Below are 21,035 nucleotides of genomic sequence, written 5' to 3' on the forward strand. Positions count from 1 at the left end.
CCCCCATAATATATATATTTTTTTTACGGAACAATGTCTGTTGAGTAGAAATCAAGGCTAACCTGCATCATATTTGCATTTTCGATCTTAGCCTGCTTCAGTTTGGGCTGCAGGTCCACCAGTTCCTTCTTCATTTGTCCCACCTGACAGGCAATATGCCGGGTTAGGAGTGAGTCACCCAAACACATCCACACACATGCATTGCCATTAAAGGATCTGTGGCAGTTTTTTAACCTGAGACTCAGCGAAGGCCAGCTTGTCCAGTCCATTGGTGTACCGCTTCTTAGCTTTCATCACCATGTCTCGTTTCTGCGTGAGGAGCAGCTTGAAGGCCGCAATGAGCTCCAGGTAGGAGGTGGGGGTCACGTAGTTATGGCGACCAAGCTCTGACAGGAATCTAGGGGTTTACAGTAACAGGTGTTTAAGTAAGGCCACCGAGGTGTCCTGTTATACGGAATTAATGGACGAGGGCGAGTGGCAACAAACTCCCTGACGTGCAGCGGAGCTTCCGATAGCATGGACAGTTAGCTTGTTTACAGTTGATGACATTGTTGCGAAGCCTGCAACAGTAGTCCTACTATGGTTGTTATAGTTACCATTTATAAGCATTGATATGGAATGGTGTCCTGTTATTCAGAATTAAAGGCCACCCCGCCAGCCAATCAGAAAAGAGTATTTCTTCTCTCCGGGTGATAATGTAAGCTAACGCCATTTTGAAAATACTTTTGGGTCACTAAGGTGGCCTTGATGTAAGATGATGTGAGATGTTTCTCAGACATTTCATAAAAGCTGAAATGTGTCTGTACAGACTGTTGATATAAATATACATATATACAGACTATTGATATAGTTAGAAAGAATAAAAAGGCCAATGCTCCAGAGAAATTTGTGTTTCTGTGCAAAACACTTGAGAAAGTGTACTACTCATCCACACATGCCTCTGATATCTCATCATGAATAGTTCAAATGGCACCACTCATGCACACACCTGTGGGAGAGGTTGATGGCAGAGGTGTGGAAGGTTTTGCAGATGGGCATGACTTTCTCACGCTCCTGTTCAGTCATCTCCAGAGTCTCCAGGAACTTGTTAGCCACCCGCTCTAGTGCCTCCTCTGGCCAAGGCTGATAGGACAGGACAGAGAGACACAAAAAGTGGACAGGACAATGGTACTTCAAGGCTTTGCAGAATACACAATAGTTCCTTTTATTGTGTTGTGTTGTGTTGTGTTGTGTTGTGTTGTGTTGTGTTGTGTTGTGTTGTGTTGTGTTGTGTTGTGTTGTGTTGTGTTGTGTTGTGTTGTGTTGTGTTGTGTTGTGTTGTGTTGTGTTGTGTTGTGTTGTGTTGTGTTGTGTTGTGTTGTGTTGTGTTGTGTTGTGTTGTGTTGTGTTGTGTTGTGTTGTGTTGTGTTGTGTTGTGTTGTGTTGTGTTGTGTTGTGTTGTGTTGTGTTGTGTTGTGTTGTGTTGTGTTGTGTTGTGTTGTGTTGTGTTGTGTTGTGTTGTGTTGTGTTGTGTTGTGTTGTGTTGTGTTGTGTACATGAGCAGAGGGAATAGGTGTGTTTTTACACAGCACTACAGTTCTAAATGGGGCATGGAGATGGAAGAGAAGAGAGAGGGTTTGCAGGCCCCAAATCACCCCATGAAGGTTGCAATAATGCCCAGCTGAGTGTTACCTCTCACCAAGACACAACTTCAACCTTCACAGCTCAGGTAGTTCGCTAGAAGTCACCCTAAGAAACATCAGACATGAATTACGAGGCTCATTAGCATGGCCAAACCTGGAACCAGTCGATGGTGCAGCAGTTGATGAGGGAAGGGAACTGACGTAAACGGTTCCTGAAGGCGTCACCAATCGGGCTGAAGGCCACCACGATGTGAAGGTTCTCCCGACACCGAGTCACAAAGTAGGCAAACAGCGACAGAGGGCTGAACTCCAGGTTCTTGTTGCCGGCCTGGGCAATGGGTCGAACAGCCTAAGAGACAAAGAGATGAACGTTCAAGTGAATGCCAACTGTTTTTATCAGTGGACATCTGTTGTGTATCATTTTGAGAATATAAAACCTCTCACTGGGGCAATATAGAAATAGGAGGATGGATGATATTTTATGATTGTATTATGATTATAATGCTATATTATTTATTTTATGTATTTGAACATATTTACCTCCATGATTTCCTGCTTTTCGTCAACAGCAAACAAATTTGGGACCTCCCCTGTATTCAAGACGCTGTCCACATCCTCCAAGAAGGCCTCCTCCTTGATCTGGGCGTCAGTAAGGAGGAAAACCGTCTTCTGACCTTTCACCCCAGCGCTCTTCAGCAGGTGCTGTAAGAAACACCACCTATCAGTGCTCCAAATACCAAAACTGGCTCCAGCTCCATAACGGACTACCCAAATCTGGCTGATTTTCTGAACAGTTCACAGTGTCTGACAGTGGAATGGACCTGGCTCTAATTCAGCAGATCTACTAGATCTGAGCCAAGACAGAGTCTGCTACCATCTCAGTGTTCCATGTTCAGTGAATCTCAGTTAGTTAGTAGTATGTCATATTCAGCCATTTACCACCTAAATATATTGCTGAGACAGTCAGTTACCACCTCTGGCTGTCACACTGGAGCGTTCTTGCGACTCTCGTACCTTCAGGTCGTCCCTCCACTCGTTCATGCCGTAGCTTTTGGAGATCTCAGGCTGGAAGAGCGTCATGCCGGACATGAAGGTGGCCAGGCGAGTGATGGACTGACGCCCGCTGCCGCCGACCCCCACCAGCAGCGCGTTCCCACCCGGCTGCTTCAGCACCCTGCTGATGCGGGACAGGTGCTCCAGCACGTAGCTTAGCAAGATGAACAGAGAAGAGAGGACAGTTGGCCTTCATCTTGAGAAAAAGTGGAATAGAGCATTATGTCCAATATTCTAATATGTGGGTTTAATGTTCTGCATTGGGCCCAATATTCCAATATGTGGTTTAACCCTTAGAACCCGATTGACGCAAAGTGCGTCAAAAAACACACCCTTTCTTCTCTGTTACATTGCTCCGGAACGGTTCATCGCAGCGAGATGAAACCTTTATTGCACGACAGAGCAGAAGTGGGGCTTTCCAATGAGACTACACACTTGTCTGTACGATCAAGTATGAAAATTTAAAAAAATCATGAAATTAAATCAAATTGCATCATATTTACAGTCTATACTTCTCTGCGTTCACCTGCACACACATTACTCTAGTTTGAATTACTCGCGAACCCGTGATCACATCGATATGGCAAGCATATCAGATGAAAGAGGGGGCACAGGGCTATCCATTGGTACCATGTTTATCAATCCTTCTGGCTTATAAAACCAGACAAAATGAATGCAAAATAATAACGTCATGTATACAAACCAACGCTGCACACTCATTACTCTCGTTTGAATTACTCGCGGACCCGTGAGCACATAGATGCCACGCATGTCAGATGAAAGAGGAGACTCAGAGCTATCATTTGATACCAAGTACATCCTTCTGGGTTATAAAACAGACGAAGTGACAGCAAAATAATAACTTCATATAGCTGGACCCCACGTTTTTGTCTGTTCTTGTGGCAAAGCATGTTTATAATCCAATGCTATCATGTGTTTCTCTATGGCAAAGCATGTTCATATTCCGGTTTTGAGATCCTAGCAAATTCCTGCATGGTATCCAATTCAAGGCTCACATTGCATCCCAATTTGTTCAACAAATAAACACCTTTTTTGCCTTTACTTTGTTCATGGCAATGCAGTAAAAAGTTGAGAATTATTATGACTGCATACACACAGGCACGCAGGCTAACACGCAACCTCGGGTCAAGTCAGGTCAGATCAGTTCGTGTCACAGATATGGAGCGCAGAAAGGTCATTTTTCATCACTAAATAAAAAATGGCATTTATTTCCGTAAATCACACAGCAAATATTTCTGTAAATTGCTCAGCCCCAGAGTGTCCCTCCAACATGGCAATTATATTGCCCGATTCAGGACAGCCTGCCCTACACACACATGAAATGCATGTAGAGCTGTGAGCTTGCTGTGGTGAGATACATGTCGAAATATAAGAATTTGTATAATACACTTTTTATATTTTAATTCTTTAAAAATCTAAATAAAATCAATGCTAGTATCAATACATGAAATGATGGCAGATCTGAATAGCCCAGACAACAATATATAATACAATACATAAAACAATATATAATATATGTGTGTGGCACTTACAATGACCAGAATAAATCCTTATGAATAAAGGTAGTGAAAATGCCCTAAAAACAGCTTAGGGTTCTAAGGGTTAATGTTCTGCATTTCTCACTAGTGGGTCACTGTGACACTGAAAGTATAATTCTACGTCTGCATCATGACCCTGTATGACTCTATGTGCCACCATCTATATTATAAAATCATTTATGGTGGCACCAAAATCAGTTTATGGTGGTTCTGGTCAGTCAATGGCTAGTTAATTTTGTATTGAGTAGCATCTACTGCCTCCATGGCAAAACTGATACATAGTATTCACCACAATATGGGGAATGATTCAAGACTCATGAACAAAATAACTGATATATGCTAATACATATGTTCATATGTATTCAAATTGAGAATTATCTATCTATACGGCATCAGTATGGTTAACGGAATAGCAGAATGGTAGAAGTATAGTATAAGTATATACTCTCTTTTGACCCCGTGAGGGAAATTTGGTCTCTGCATTTATCCCAATCTGTGAATCAGTGAAACACACTCAGCACACAGTGAACACACAGTGAGGTGAAGCACACACTAATCCCGATGCAGTGAACTGCCTGCTACAGTGGCGCTCAGGGAGCAGTGAGGTGTTAGGTGCCTTGCTCAAGGGCACTTCAGCCGTTCCTACTGGTCGGGGTTCGAACTGGCAGGGATACAATTGTCTGCTAAATAACATTCACTCCGGTTAAAAATCCGAAGCACTGACCAGTAGGCCACGGCTGCCCCCTGGTGTGGTAGTTACCGGAAGATGACGAGGTTCATGCGGTTCTTGTGGGTCTGATTGTACTCCTCCAGGCAGTGCTCCACCATCTCGCTGAAGCTCTCCATGGACGGCACCTCGGCATACAGCCTCTCCGACTCCTCCACCTCAGGGTTCATGTAGTCTCCAAACAGCAGGCTCCTTAGGTCCTCCTCAGAAAGCTGCACAAGCAACCCCCAAAACACAACTTAAGCTATTTACTATAATAAAGTCAAATAATATAAAGTACATTTTATTTAGCTGACAATTTTATCCCAAGCAACAGGGACCTGCAACATCAGGTTTCTCTCAGGTGGCGACTCGACTGATAATCTAATCTTATTATTCATACCTTACAACCAATTAAATTCGGAAAAATGTTCATTCATAAAATACAAATAATAAAAGGCAGGGACATTAACCCTAACAGTGAAAGCACTCTAAATTCAAAGCTTCAAAGTACTGTATGTATTAGTCACTCACGCAGAATGACATTCAACACAAATACAAATGTGTCAAATTTACTAATGGAAGACAATTTCATGAATTGAAATGTTGTATTTTCCCCAGTGATTTCTAACCTGGTCCCCTTGCTTGAGATGATCGAACAAGTTGTCGAAGCTCTCTCGGAAGTGGTCGCTCACGATGCCTTTCATTAGCTTGAAGAGCCAGGCGCGATCCTGGTCATCCACCAGGCGGTCGTAGAAGACTCGGAAGACCTCATGCACAAAGAGGCGGATCATGGTGCGTTTGCTCTCCAGGGAGTCTTTCTTCAGCAGCAGGCAGCCCCGGATCACGCGGGAGAAGTCCCGCAGGTTGAACGTGTAGTGGGACTTCGCTGGGGTGGGCAGGAGGTTCTCCATGGCTTTTTTATAGACCTTGTTGAAGAAAGGGAGAGAAAGACAATTAAAGAAAACAAATATAAACATTGATGGCGCAAAGGGGGTAAAAAGTAAGATTAATATATTTATTAGTATAAATCACTATTATATAATACCATTTATATAATACACATGATCTTTTGTATTGTCAATCAGAAGATATCTAGCTGAATTATTTATTCTATTTCTACTCATCTTCTCATCTATTTTTCTCATTTCCTCATCTATCAAATCTACAGGAAGTAAAAATGGCAGCGTACCTCCAGTGTTGCAGTGACAATCAGGTTGCCCGTAGTGAAGCAGTCAGGAGGGAACTCATTGTTACGCAGGTAAAAGGACATTATGCTGGAGAATATGCGGACCATGGTGTCATCACTGAACACGTTAATGCTGCAGATGTTGAAATGACGCAGGAAGCGTGATGTCACCGCGTTCCTTCCTCCACCAGGAGGGCCCATCGCCGAGATGAGTTGAAGGTCAACTAAAGTGATCTTGGTGGTATCTTTAATGTCATACCTGAAACAAATATGATTAGTTTGAAACATTGGGCCATAATGGTGCCATACAAGTTGTACAAATGACTAAAATGCATATATGAGATGACATGTCCCACTTTCTAAGTGTCTGGCTCACCAGTTTCCATGGTCAAAGAACTGCCGCAGCAGCTCAATGGGAGGCTGTGCTCCAAAGATCTCAACTGCTGGCATGTTCATGTCATCTACAAATATGACACACTTCTTGCCCATCGGAGGTCCGAACACCCCCTTACGCCTTTTATCCAGCCTAGACATGATGATGTCCTGCTCAAGGAAACGAGGTCCAAGTAGAAGTTGAGTTTAGAAATGACAACTTTTCAAGCCTTTTACAGTGTATTTGGTCATTTCAACCCTTATACAGTGTATCTGGTCATTTCAACCCTTAGGTAAGCCATTAGCCAGCGGCAGGTTTCCTATTGTTCTATATGGTTCGGCAGCGGCGCGGTGGCAACGCGACCATATTCCATTGCCAGTGAAGGCAAACCCTTTGTGTTTACATAGGAAGGAGATAGAACTTATTATGGTCTGAGCGCTGCGTTACGCTTGCCGCTGTCGCTTGCCGCTGGCTAATGTGATTCCCGCCTTATTCAGTGTATTTGGTAATTTCAAGCCACCAAAAACTCATATATTTACTCATACTCAAAAAAAGCTACTCAGATATGTTCTTAAATTCAGGTGAATATGGTGTTGGTGTAAAGGTGGCTGTGGGATCAATTTAAGTTGCTATACAACAGATGACATTAAGTTTTCTCTCCTGTTACACTTAGTTTTCCTTACAGGATGGGAAGTGGGGGAAGGAATGCTTTTTTCTCTCTCTTTTTGAGTCTCTTGCTAATGTAACAAATAAATGTACATCCATTATTAAAGATCATGAGGAACCTAATTGTCTGGCTAGTGGGGATTTCCCTGCAGCTGAAATGCACATATACTTCATAGAATATGACATTTAATAATAATAATAATAATAATAATAATAATAATAATAATAATAATAATAATTAAAATAATAATAATAATAATAATATTATATTAATTAATATACAATAATAATAATAATAATAATAATAATAATTATTATTATTATTATTATTATTATTATATATTAATTAATATAATGGGATGTAACTCGAGATAGAGAGAAAGATTAAGTACTGTATATTGTGTATTGTATTGTATTTAGCATTGAGGTGCAAATTGTCACTGTCATTGGTCACGGTGATGTTGACACATGCCTTGTAAGGCAGACTAAGCTTCTACTTTACTGACTATGTTCAGGTTCCTGGGTTTACCTGGGTCTGATTGGCACTGGTACGAGCAGAGAAGTTGATGAAGAAAGGCAGGTAGCTGTCCTTGTCCAGATTGTTCATGAGTTTCTCCTTCACGTACACGGACTTCCCTGTTCCAGTGGGGCCCACAAACAGAAGGGGCCTGAAACGTAAACAAAACACAAAGGCCTGCCCTTTCAACAAACTCCAAAAAGAGATTCACGAAACAGCCGTCATCTCTCATGTTCTCCTGCCGGCCATCTGGTAAGGCCGAGACACTTGAGCTCAATTTGGACAACAGCATCTGCTAAATGTAAATTGCAAGGCAAGGTCATAAGAATTATAAAAATCTTACGTTGCTCAATCGTTTCAACTGACACAGAGGAGTTCCACACAACTGATGGGAAAATCTACTGTGATTACCCTTTAACGCTGTGATATACTGTAGAAAATGCATGCTTACACGCCATACTGGATGCTCAAGTCCATCAGGTAGGTATACCGCACAGTGTCAATGGTCGGGACGATAATATCCTGCACCTGGGTGCTCTTGTCCCCCAGGGTTATGTTCTTGATCGATTCATTCCAGTTCACCCATCGGCCTTTCCCTTTGAACTGTGTGTGATACAAAAGAAATGTTACAGAGGGTTCAGTCAATGTGTTCTGAAAGGGCCTCTGTTTAGATTCTCTGCAAATAAACAGGAATTTCCTAAAGGCTAGTTTGTAAAACACTTCATCTCCATGTGGAGATGACTAAAAGGGCTTCCTGCAGTTCAGCATACAGCATTCAACTGCCCACTGAGTCACTGATGATTGTAACTGTACGACAAAAACATCCCTGCAGTCAGCAAAAACAGAGAGAGAGAGAGAGCGAGTCAATCTATTTGTCAGGCAAACCTCGTAGCTGTAGTCGTAAACCAGACCCTTGTCATCGAAGGGGCACTCCCACTTGGCCACGGTGGCTGGGAAAGGGTGTTTCTCCGAGCCTCCCATGACCAGCCCCCTTAGGAACTCATCGAAGCGCGCACGTCCATCTGTGTCACAGCTGCCCCCGACTGACCACACCAGGGAGAAGGCGAAGGCAGCCTGCAGTGACACACACACACACACACACACACACACACACACACACACACACACACACACAGTACAACAGTTTAGAGAGCTGTCCAAGTATATCATTACATTTTTTCCAATATATTTAATTTGATATACAGTATTACAGTGGTGGCCCTGGTTCACTTGGTAGCCAAGATAAAAAACACCCTGTCTATTAAGACTGCACTGAGGGAGAGGTCATCTCCATTGACATTGCATTCTGCAGTATAGGTTGAGCACTTAACACATATGCATCCCTTTCTAATCATTCGTGCCCAAAGCAACTGACTGTTGCCTAGAGGTATAACAGGTAATTTACCATGATCCATGTGCGAATGTTCTTGTTTCCAGGGTCCTCAGTCACAGGCCCAGTCATCAGCATCTCAAACAGTCTGGTCAGAGACACCACTGTGTTGCTGTTACTTGTAGGGACGACTTCCTATATGATACCAATAATGTGTGACGACATACGTAGGTCAAGTATAAGTATAAGTATAAGTATATATACTCTTTTGATCCTGTGAGGGAAATTTGGTCTCTGCATTTATCCCAATCCGTGAATTAGTGAAACACACTCAGCACACAGTGAACACACAGTGAGGTGAAGCACACACTAATCCCGGCGCAGTGAGCTGCCTGCAACAACAGCGGCGCTCGGGGAGCAGTGAGGGGTTAGGTGCCTTGCTCAAGGGCACTTCAGCCGTGCCTACTGGTCGGGGTTCGAACCAGCAATCCTCCGGTTACAAGTCCGAAGCACTAACCAGTAATTGTATACATCTTCCATAGGTATATATAGACCTATATGCCATTTAGATATATACTAATATGAATTAGAATTGGTAATAAACTAGACTGAGTTAATCAACTAATTGCCACTAATATTTGAGGAGAGTTGAAGGTGGTAGGCACATATTAGATGTGAGTGATATGAAAAGGAAAGGCAAAATGATGTGGATCACCACACCCACCCTGCAGTTTTTACGCAGAGTTCTGAGAGCAGGAGTAACCATCCAATCAAACAGCTCCAACAGCAGGGCGGAATGTTCCGGAGCCTTCAGGGGTTCCGGCAGGGTGTGAAGCCAGGAAGTGACCAGCGGCATCCACCCTAGCTGAGACGGTTCCATGTAGATCATCCCACAGCGGCTAACCGTGGCTGGCTACGAGCAGGCAACGAAAAGGAGAGAGGAACAAAAAATAATTCACAATTTGCCTTCCAGAAGGGCTGTCAGAACTGGTCTGTGGGTCTGACCTAATTCTGAGGAGGAGTCATTGTGGTCAATCAACTGTACTCACTGAGGCCTGCGAGAGGTCCATGGCCTCAAAGATGAGACTCATTTGGCTCGACATCTGAATAATTTCTCCACTCATGAGACAGAGCTGCAAAAGAAAGAAAGACAGAAAGTATCACCACAGAAAAAAAGATACAAAAACAAAAAAAAAACATGTATGTATGTTACAAAATGAGCTATTTGTGTGAAGTTGATGTTTACTCCCTGCCTTTTTGTTGTCGTCAAGCACAGTGTTCATGCTCTCGATCCAGAGGGTGTCGATTGGCCCATCAAACACAACCCACTTCCTATCAGGCGTCTCCGAGGACGCAAACTCACGGAAGGTGTTAGCTACGATCCCATCTGTCCACTGAAAACAAGAAAGAAAGGCAACAAGAAAGAAAGAAAGAAAGAAAGAGAGAGAATGACAGAAATCAGGGGGAAAGAGGACATGCCTTTATTTTCTAGTCTGTATCACACTGGACTTATCTTTTCCATTTGAATTCATACAGAACTCCTCATAATGCTCCTACATCCTATTTACTCAATGCTCGTGAGAATCAGTGGGCCATTACAAAACTGACTCATCTCGTTTAATTCTCATTTTCATACATGGTCTCTACAGCAATAAAAACTGGCCATGTCAACACATCAGTCGCTCAATCCCATTGTCAATCAGAAGTCACGGCAGGACAGCAAATCTCAGGCTGGGATTGGAAGAGTATGTCGGCCGCATTGCCACTGGGAGGGGGATCATACAAAAGCCACCTACTTAGTAGCAACCATCTGCTCTGCTGATGATAACACTCAGCTCCGCGCTCTCCCTGTCTGTCTGACACACTTATCAGATTCACCAGACCACCGTCTGACGTCACCCACATCATTAAGTCAGAATGGCTGCTGCTTGCCGACGGTTTGAGTCAGTCAAATCATAATGCTCGTGGAGAAATGGGAGATGAAGCCGCTCGATTTATTCTCACCATGCTGAGAAAAAGCACTCTTTTCTGATTGTCTGACAAGTATCTGACTTGTGACATCTATTACTCTCAAATATCAGATATGTATAAAATCTCATACACTTATACGCACATTATCTCTTATATTTAAACTACAAAGTGACAATTCCCCTAATGCAATCTCTTTCATTTTGTAAGATGCAACTGTTTTTTCGTATTGCTTGCTATGTATTGCTAAAAGTAGATTTTTCAAGCGTACCTCATGCGAGACGGGATCAAACTGGCCGAAGAGCTGACCCATGGTGATGGACTTGGGATTGACGGTGCGATAAATCACCCTCTCCTCCTCATTGTAACCTCTCTCGTGCATGAGGGTCAGGGTGTCCGCAAGAACATGCAGCACTTTGGTTTTGCCTGCAAAAGGCTCTCCAACAAGCATGAACCTAAAGCGTTTTAAGAAACAAGAATAGTAATAACAAGAATTTATTGATAATAATAATAATAAGAAGAAACATGGTTGAGGTTGAGGTTCCGCAAGGTTACCCGTGACGAACAATCATCATCTCGTAGGTCTGAATGATCTTTTCGAGGAAAACATTCGCTGGCTGGACGTTATGCTCTTTGCAGCACTCCTGTGCACAGTCCAAGAAGAGCTGGAGACCAAACAAGATACGGACATGACACACAGGCATCTTAAAGGTAGAGTCTGTGATTCTGACACATGGGCATCTTAAAGGTAGAGTCTGTGATATTTGAGCTCAACAGCCAATCAAATTACATTCCTCCTATCTGTGCTTCTAAAGCAACATGTTGATTAGCTGAAAATGTTTATAGCTCGGTCTGAGCAACTATTTGTTTACAGAGTTCAAACAGTGTTTGAACATTAGGACAAATAAAAAGACAGGTAAAAGACAGCTAGGGAACCACTAGAGAAATTTGATAAATTTGAGGGGAAAAAATTCTATTGAATCGCAATTGTGTACTTAACATTAAAAAACTTAACCTACAGAACTATCTATGTGTCACAGGTAAAGCCATCGCACCTCATAGTCCGCTACAGGCAGGGTGATGCCAGGGAAAAGGTCACTGGTGATGCCGTTAAACAGAGGAATATCATGAGACAGGAACTTGGCCTCATTCACATCTTTGATGGACCTGAGCAGCTGAAGAACAGAGCACTAAGCTTTAACATTTCCTAATGCATTCCGTGATAATCTTGCAATATGATTAAAATATTCTTGAAATATTATTTGAAATATTCTTGAAATATTAATGAAATATTTTCTTTACAATTATGCTGTGCCCTTAGAGTGCCTACCAGTATGTCCTCATTTTCCTCAGGAAACTTGAGTTTGAGGTTTCCTGCGGCCACCAGCACGGCTTTGACGGCCCTCATGCCGTAGTCGTAGTGGAACTGGGAGGAGAGCTGCTCCGAGCACAGCCTGTAGGTCATCACAATCTTCACCGACAGTGGCTTGGCATTGAGGAATCCATAGGAGTACAAGGAGATCTCTGCTATCAGCGCATAATTAGGCACCATCATGGCCACTGTCCTGAACAGCACCTGGTAAACAGGAGACAGGGGAGGGGAAAGCAGCCAGCGGTGCAACTGAGATAAATGAGTTTGACCTCCCATCCTGCCGATGGATTTAGCATCTAGCTTTCTCCATCAGGCGGCTCGAATCGGGGGGATGGCTAATTAATCCGTACGTTGAGATTGGATGAACAGGGCTGTTCCGACACCTTTAATTTAATTAATCTACAGCAAAGGTAATGTAGGTGTCGGGGGGGGGCCTTCAGCGGGTGGAAGAGAAGGAAGGGAGGAAGGAAAGAAAGGAAGGAAGGAAGAAGAGAGGGAGGGAGAGAAAAAGAAAAAAAGAGAAGAGAGAGACGGTCACCTTGAGGTTATCAGGGAGCTCAGATCGACCGGCGTATCCAGGGTTCATGGTGATGGCGACGAAGCAGTTGGGGTTGAGCTTCAGTTCCGTCCCCTCAAAGTCAAAGTACTCCATTTTCAGCTGGATGGCGCGCTGGATGCACAGGATTTGCTGGGCCACCACAGACAGCACCTCCAGCTCGATGCGGTTGAACTCGTCAAAGCAGGCCCAGGCCCCAGACGAGGCCAGCCCTTTGAAGAACTAGCGTGTGGAGTAGGGAGCAGGCAGAACAGCACCGTAAGACAGTACTCTCACCTTGACATACAGTAGTTTCTGTTAACTTCAGTCAGTTCTCTGTGTGAGTGTGTGTGTGTGTGTGGGGAGGGGGGGGGGGGGGGGGGGGGGGGGTCTATAATCAATATGATTAAATCTCAATTTCTGATTCTACATATATATATATACACATGTATCAATTCACCAAAATCAATACCTCATGTTATGAACCAGCTCATCACTCAAATGAAGCCAATAGTAAGCTATATGGTATCGAGACCCTTCATCAGACCCTTCAAAGACAAACATTTCATACCTTGCCCATGGCCAGATAGTCCAGCCCATCAGAGCAGTTGAAGACCACACACTGCACTGCCAGAGCTTTGGCCAGATCCTTGGTGGTCTCCGTCTTCCCTGTGCCAGCAGGGCCCTCCGGTGCGCCTCCTAGATTCAGGTAAAATGCTCCAATCTGAAACACAGGGCAATGCACGATAAACAACCAATATATTCAGTGATCTAATATAAAATATGTGACCCTGCAAGGCGAAACCAATCGCTTTGTGCTCACATGAACGGCCATAAACTAAGCTTTCCAATGATATGTTTATCGAGGGCATTGCAAAAAGTATCGCTAAGATAACCACGTCCAAAGTTGGCATGGTTCTTCTGTCACGATACGCCAGAAGAGGAGAAAATCATATAATGAAAAAATACTTTTTAAGTAAATTGTCACGTGCGATAGTTATTACAGAGAGGGTTAAACAGTCAAAACGTATGTTTTTCTGTGAAATTTGTTCACAATATGAAAGTGTAGACTGTATACTGTCGAATTATGCGAAAACGTGAAATTGGACATTTTAACCCGTAAGTTTGTTTATCGTGGAATTTCTCAAAATAGCACAGTGTGCAAAGCGACTGGTTTCGCCTTGCAAGGTCACATATGTATTGTTAATTTTGTCTACATATATATTTAATGTTACATTCATATCACATCAGAGTTGATGGGAAAGGGTCTATGAAAAACAAAGCATTATCCATATAACCATATTGCCATTTTTGACTTTACCAAAGTGCGGTAGCATCTGTCTGTCAGAGGAGTGATGACAAGACGAGGTGAGTTGCCTAGATACTCATAGGCATACTTCACATCACAGTTAATAATGCGGACACGAACGTTCTCATTGGCCCAGTAGTAACGCAACTGAGCTAACCATTGGAAATCCGTTTCATGTGAGACACCTGCAACAAAAACAATAAAAGGCAATCTAATAATCAAAGAATTAATCATCAATCAATAATCTCATCATATCATCTGATGTCATATTATATACACCAAATAATGGTTGTGTATCTGTAATGACTTTGTACCAGTATGTATGTATGTATGTATGTATGTATGTATGTATGTACCGGTATGTATGTATGTATTTATGTATGTATGTACAGTACTGTATGTATGTATGTATGTATGTTTGTATGTATTTTTGTATGTATGTATACTGTATATGTATGTATGTATGTTTGTATGTATGTTTGTATGTATGTATATATTAAGTGTGTATGTATGTATGTATGTTTGTATGTATGTATTGAGAGAAAGTGGAATAGAACATTATGCCCAATATTCCAATATGTGGTTTAATGTTCTGCATTTCTCATTAGTGGGTCACTTTGATACTAAAAGTATGATTCTATGTAATGACTGTATGATATCTGTACTGTCCCTGTGTATATCTGTGTGTGACTATGTATTTAGAGATAAGCGGGAATATTATGACTTTGCAGTGTTTCACTGTTCAGCATGGCTGCGTCAGTAGATATCTGCTCCGGATTGCCAGGTTGCTACTAATCTGATTCTGAGTCTGATTCAGTGTAGTCCACGTGAGATGGGATGACCAACGCCATCTCCCGTCAGCCTGGAAGGATACTTAAACCCTAACTATTTCCTTGTCTAGTTAGAGCAGCTGATGGATCTTTAGGTGAAGTCATGCTGTCTCTCCCTTGATGCGCATCATTGTAAATAAACTCTGTTCCTGATTTTTCATACTATTGGTCTGACTGGGTCTCTATTAAATCTATGGTATCAAAATTACCATCAGCATGCATGCATGCCTGTATTTGTGTCTACCTTTCTCAATCATCTCCATGACCACGTCTCGAGCGTGTACATCTATGGTCACCAGAGCGCCCAGCGTGGTGCGAGTCTGTTTGGGTAGTTTCCCTCTCACCAGCTCCACAATGTCATTCAGCTGCAGCTGCAGCTGCTCATGGTAGTTTCTCAAACCCTACAAAAGCACCAGTGGCAGTGAGACAACACACATACTGCTAAAAATATGGAAAAATGTGGTCTTATAAGAGCACAAGAAAAGACAAATAAAAGTTAAATAACATCAAAAATCCTTTGAGACCTTTTCAAAATGCAATATTGTCAGGGAATTTTGGGCTAGCAGTACCTACAGGCTTACTGTACCGAAAATTAACTAAACCATGACTTCAAAACCAATGTACACACACCAAACCGTTATTTTTGTGTACTGTTACACCCCTACATCATAATAAATCATACAGTATTTATTATAAAACATAAGTAAAAAGCTCATCCTTACGTTTGATCCACTGCGGATGGCCTCGTGAACCTCCAGTGTCCAAAACATCTGAGAGGTGCACAGCACCACCTGCCCGGGCCAATCCCGCACCCACTGGCTCCTCTTGGTCTCTGGGTAGGCCTGCAGTGACACAGAGAGAACTATGGGCCCAGTGAAGCAATGGAGAGGCCCAATTGTCTCTGCCTGTCTGGAGATAATTAACCTACCATATACCAAATAACCTAACCTTGGGTAGCTTATACATCTATACACTCTACATACAGTTAATACATGTAGAGATCACACACATTTGCCTTCTCCACCTTGCGCTCTTTTGCAACAGACGTAACATATAAATAAATATAAATACAAAAAAAAAAATACAAACAACATGCACACACACACACACACACACACACACACACACAGAGAGAAAGAGAGTGTGGTGAGAGAGAGAGAGAGAGAGAGAGAGAGAGAGAGAGAGAGAGAGAGAGAGAGAGAGTGCTAGTGGATAAATGAACCATCTTACCAGTCTGGAGCGGTTGACCACATCCCTGATGCTTCGGAGCATCATGTCCTCCACCTGCACCAGCCACTTCTCCACAGCGCCGCGGGCCTCAGAGGTGGAGATGAGCTGGATGAACTCCACCCGCTCGCCCTCGCTGCTGTACATGGCCCGGATGTCCAGGTTGGGCAGGAAGTCCAGCTTGGCAATGCCCTCAAAGCACTTCTTCAGGTGTGGCTGCACCCGCAGAGGATCCTTGGTCTCGGAAAGAATCTCCAGCATCTCGTCGTTGGACAAGAAGAAAAACCTGTGGCAAAAGAAAAGGACATTTGTTGATACTGTATGCGTGCTAATTCAGTCATGCCAATGACAAAGTCACAGCTAATCCCATTGGTCTACATACGTATGGACTAAACACTATGTAAGTGGTTTATATATACAGTAGGTGATTTTTGACTAACCGTGGAAAGAAGATCCGTTTCTTCTCCAAGTAGGCATTTAGTCCTTTCATTATTTTGTCAAGTAGTCCATTGGAATCTTGAAGTTTTTCAAGCAAACCAGGCAGTGACGTTGCGGCTAAAATCTTTTGGAAAATAAAATATATGCAACATTAGGCTCAAGAAATAATTAAAATAGTGTTCTTTGATATTGTCATATCATCAAGGTCTTTGAGAAACAGCACAAGGGCATTCAGGACCAGTATTTGTCCACTTAAAATGAATTCATACCATTTTTGGAACTCGTTTTTTTGGAAACAATTATTAAAAACGTCCAGGAAAAGCAGACCGCTCACCTTTGGGTCCTTCACACAGTGCTTCATTACGTCCTTCCAGATCTTGTCGACGGTCTGGAAGAGCTTCCCCTCCTCAGGCATCTGCTGCATGATGTCCGCAGAACTAAAGATGGGCTCCAGGTAAAGCCACTGGGCCTGCACCTTCAGCCACTCATCTATGGTGTCCTGGATACGGATCAGACGCTCCTCCCACCTCTAAGCACAACCAGGAAGAGGCTTGTTTGACTAATAACACTGATGGATATTTTCACTGTCCACATGCTATCACATTGCACATGATATCAGTGACTAAGCAGAAAACACTGCATCCAATTGATTAAGGGTGATCAATGAATGTTTATCCAGTGCCTTTTTTGTTGTTTGTTGGCTTTCATTTTTAAAGCAACTCTGCAGGTGCATATTATCTACCAACCTTGATCTCTGCCTCAAAGGGTTTGATGAAAGGGGAGCCCCTCATGGTCTGTGTTTTTACTATCTGATCGTCCAGCATGGTCTGGATCTCGTCCACAGCAGTGAGGATGGACACTCCGGACTCGCGGTAGGGGTGATGGTTGAAAGACACACCATCCCACACCTCCACCATGGTCTGCATGGCCTTCTCAAGGGAGAATTCCTGGACAGGTGATGATGCACAGGTCAGCACAGGTCAACTTCAAAGAGCATTATTACCTCCAGGGGCTCAACAGAGTATAAGTATAAGTATATACTCTTTTGATCCCGTGAGGGAAATTTGGTCTCTGCATTTATCCCAATCCGTGAATTAGTGAAACACACTCAGCAGAGGTGAAGCACACACTAATCCCGGCGCAGTGAGCTGCCTGCAACAACAGCGGCGCTCGGGGAGCAGTGAGGGGTAAGGTGCCTTGCTCAAGGGCACTTCAGCCGTGCCTACTGGTCGGGGTTCGAACCGGCAACCCTCTGGTTACAAGTCCGAAACGCTAACCAGTAGGCCACGGCTGCCTTAAAGACCATGGTAGCCTAGAAATCTAGACCCACCTTAGCGTCAGCAAATGTAATTTGCAGCCAGGGTAGTCTAGCAACTCTCCGTTGGCTATTGCGTGCAGAGGAAACTTGAAAGACAACTGTTTATCCCGCCCCTCGGATTGAGCAGTGCCAATGGTAAGTTCCCAGACCCTACATCTTGATGTGGGTCTGGCTCGTCAGGCTAAGACCATGGCATTATCAGTGCCAATGGCAGACTGGTGGTCTCAATTGTTTTCAAATGGTTTCAAATATCACAACACAATTTTTTAATTTAAAATTAATTTTGACAACAACAGTTAGTGGTAAGTTCCCAGACCCTACATCTTGATGTGGGTCTGGCTCGTCAGGCTAAGACCATGGCATTATCAGTGCCAATGGCAGACTGGTGGTCTCAATTGTTTTCAAATGGTTTCAAATATCACAACACAATTTTTTAATTTAAAATTAATTTTGACAACAACAGTTAGTAAAGGTTAACAAAAATGGACGCGGATACTGATGGCTCTTGCTTATAGTGAAGTAAAATTCAGCTCTCTATTCATTCTCTTTAATTAATTTTCTTCTATTTTATAAAAGGAGAAGATAATTTTACATGTAAAGTGTTGCCACGTACGCATACAGTAGGTGCACTTGCACAGACATCCACTCTAATCAGTGGAATCAAGTTTAGATGGGAGGATTCCTAATCTCGTTAATGTCTAATTAATTAACAGGCTTGAGGAGAGGAGAAGAGAAAATCCCTGTAGACAGCGGAGTCCTGAAACAACCCCCCTCCCCACACCACACCACCCCACACTGGCTCTTACTTTGCTGGCGGCAGCACTGATGATCTCAAACTGCTCCAGGTAGGAGGCGAGGTTCAGGCGCAGGACTTTGCGCAGGGTGGTGCCCGAGTTTGGCGTGAGGTCGTAGTCGACGATGGAGGACATCTGCTCCCAGTGGCGAGTACGAATGCCCGGGTTGCACAATATGGACACCATCGGAATGTTTTCCTGTGGAAAGGAGTTGGTTGGCATTTTCAAAACAAAATATTAACATCTTTTCATGTTTTTACACAAAATGAATATCACCATGGACAGGACTTCTTTAAGAATGACTATGTATGATTGTGAGACTGTCTAGTTGCACTCTGCACCCCCAAAACACTTCAGCACCATGGAGAGCCTCGTTGTGACGCTACACCTGAAAATGGATTCCTTCACAAGAAATTCAAATCCACGAGGGCATAACTCTCTCATCGACCACTTATCTGAGAACACAGCCTCATTCTGCACCCTGCACATTTAATCATGATTCTCCTAGTATCTTTGTATGTCCTAGTAGCATTGACAAATCCCTACTCCCTGCTTGCTGTCTATTGCATCCTGAACTATGATGTAGCCTTTGTTTGTGCAGAATGAAAAATCATCCTGTTCCGAGGACTTTCCTATGCCTCACATGAGTAATCACAGGCACGTTTAACCAAGTCGGTACCTTGAAGTCCTTGACTTGCTCTAGGACCCTGGAGCAGATGAAGACAGTGGCGTTCTCCTGCTTGTCTTCCTGCTCCCCGGGCTTTTTCTTTGGGGCCGTTTTCTCTCGCTCCTGCTCGGCCTTCTTCTGCTTCTGCTGGAAGAACTTCTGCGTCTTGTAGACCTCACGGAAGAACTCGTCCACCTCAACCTCCATGCTCTCTCCATTCAGGTCCAAAAAGGCCCCATCCATCCATCTAAAGAAAAGGTAAACTCAGTTACTGCAAAGTCTATCAACAAGTCTTTAGTTCTTGTGCAATAACTATCTGGCAGATGGGTGCATTGAGCAGACTCATCAGTCTTTACAGGCAAGATATTGCCCCTGGTGTTAAAATAGCTAATTGATTTTGCCTAATTATTAAATTAACTCTAGGTAGACTTAAGACCTTGCTCTTTGCCCACAATTCAAATTAGGGCAATTCAATCAGTTCATTGCAGTTTTCAGGAGTAGGTTAAATGCAGTCAGGACTGAAGAAAGTCCACGTACTTCCTCTCAGTCCGTTGCCATCTCAACACCAAACCAAAAAGCTTCTGGTAGGGCTCAATACTCTCTTTGATAACTTCAATAGCTGGGTAGGTTGTCTGGTCCCATTTGTAAAGCGTCTCCTCTTTATTGATGAAATCGACGGCCTCCTCGGCATCCTGCAGCCGCTTATGAACCGTTCTTACGTCACTGACATACTGCAAGAGACATCATAGTTAGCAAGCTGTGAAGAGGCAAGGACGAGAGCTCTAGTAGAGGTATTAAACAGGCCATGGATCAGTTTGCAGGGAATGCAGCAAGGGTGTGAAACAGTCATGGATCAGTTCAAGTTCAGTTTCAAAGAGGGTCACCTAATCAAATAATCTCTAAAGCATTTAAATTACTGTAGCAGAAGATTGGTGTGATGGAATGTGCCATATTTGTACAATGTCCTGTTTAGTAAACTTGAAAGTGAGTTTGCCCAAACACAGATGCACTTCTTTTAGGGTGCAATATGCACTGTACTGGCTTGGCAGCGTATCATTGCAGCAGTAGAAAGCACTCTATCCTGCGCTAGGTCAGGAGCGGACCCACCTGCTGCATCATGTCCAGCTCGGAGCACTCCTCGAACTCCTTCATCCTGCGTCTGAGTTTCTCCAGCTCCATGATCAGCCGCTCCCTCCTCTGCAGCAGCTCCTGCTCGCCCTTATGCTTGGCCTTCTCCATCAGCTGCACCATCCAGCACGCACACAATGAACATTAACACACGGCGGTCAACAACAACATGATGCAGCTCCTGTAGCTGTAGCTCGGCAAAAAAGCAAATGGTGTAGCAAACTACTAGCAATACTAATATTATGTTATCATTAATGTCAATATTTTAATTCCCAAATAGCAGACAGGTTTATGAAAATGTATTCTGTCTCAATGAACAATATCAGTGCCTTTGAATTGAAATGTCTGGTAAATTAATAAATGCAAATGCAATGATAATATATATTGTAAACACACAACACAATATAAGCTACATCAACATGTACATGTAAATG

The 21,035-nt window shown here is 43.2% G+C and overlaps 1 protein-coding gene across 1 annotated transcript in view; it reads right to left on the reverse strand.

Moving 5' to 3' along the window:
• Positions 1 to 21,035, reverse strand: part of dnah12 (dynein, axonemal, heavy chain 12) — a 40,013-nt gene that overhangs the window by 14,479 nt on the left and 4,499 nt on the right. The window contains 34 exon segments of the mRNA XM_076276968.1: positions 63 to 143; positions 235 to 397; positions 989 to 1,122; positions 1,777 to 1,971; positions 2,163 to 2,324; positions 2,637 to 2,829; positions 4,995 to 5,173; positions 5,573 to 5,869; positions 6,133 to 6,388; positions 6,506 to 6,672; positions 7,698 to 7,836; positions 8,137 to 8,288; positions 8,571 to 8,759; positions 9,091 to 9,210; positions 9,740 to 9,928; positions 10,065 to 10,148; positions 10,269 to 10,409; positions 11,255 to 11,438; positions 11,539 to 11,648; positions 12,039 to 12,158; positions 12,314 to 12,559; positions 12,894 to 13,133; positions 13,462 to 13,614; positions 14,212 to 14,384; positions 15,274 to 15,430; positions 15,752 to 15,871; positions 16,260 to 16,542; positions 16,697 to 16,818; positions 17,029 to 17,223; positions 17,441 to 17,641; positions 18,819 to 19,004; positions 19,486 to 19,720; positions 20,011 to 20,204; positions 20,581 to 20,715. Of these exon segments, the coding sequence (XP_076133083.1) occupies positions 63 to 143; positions 235 to 397; positions 989 to 1,122; positions 1,777 to 1,971; positions 2,163 to 2,324; positions 2,637 to 2,829; positions 4,995 to 5,173; positions 5,573 to 5,869; positions 6,133 to 6,388; positions 6,506 to 6,672; positions 7,698 to 7,836; positions 8,137 to 8,288; positions 8,571 to 8,759; positions 9,091 to 9,210; positions 9,740 to 9,928; positions 10,065 to 10,148; positions 10,269 to 10,409; positions 11,255 to 11,438; positions 11,539 to 11,648; positions 12,039 to 12,158; positions 12,314 to 12,559; positions 12,894 to 13,133; positions 13,462 to 13,614; positions 14,212 to 14,384; positions 15,274 to 15,430; positions 15,752 to 15,871; positions 16,260 to 16,542; positions 16,697 to 16,818; positions 17,029 to 17,223; positions 17,441 to 17,641; positions 18,819 to 19,004; positions 19,486 to 19,720; positions 20,011 to 20,204; positions 20,581 to 20,715 (5,895 nt within the window).

Source organism: Alosa pseudoharengus, unplaced genomic scaffold (genome assembly GCF_046254945.1).
Source record: "Alosa pseudoharengus isolate Yale_2024_CS ecotype anadromous, Long Island Sound unplaced genomic scaffold, YU_APseudo_1.1 YU_APseudo_1.1_scf_9, whole genome shotgun sequence".
Lineage (NCBI taxonomy): Eukaryota > Metazoa > Chordata > Actinopteri > Clupeiformes > Clupeidae > Alosa > Alosa pseudoharengus.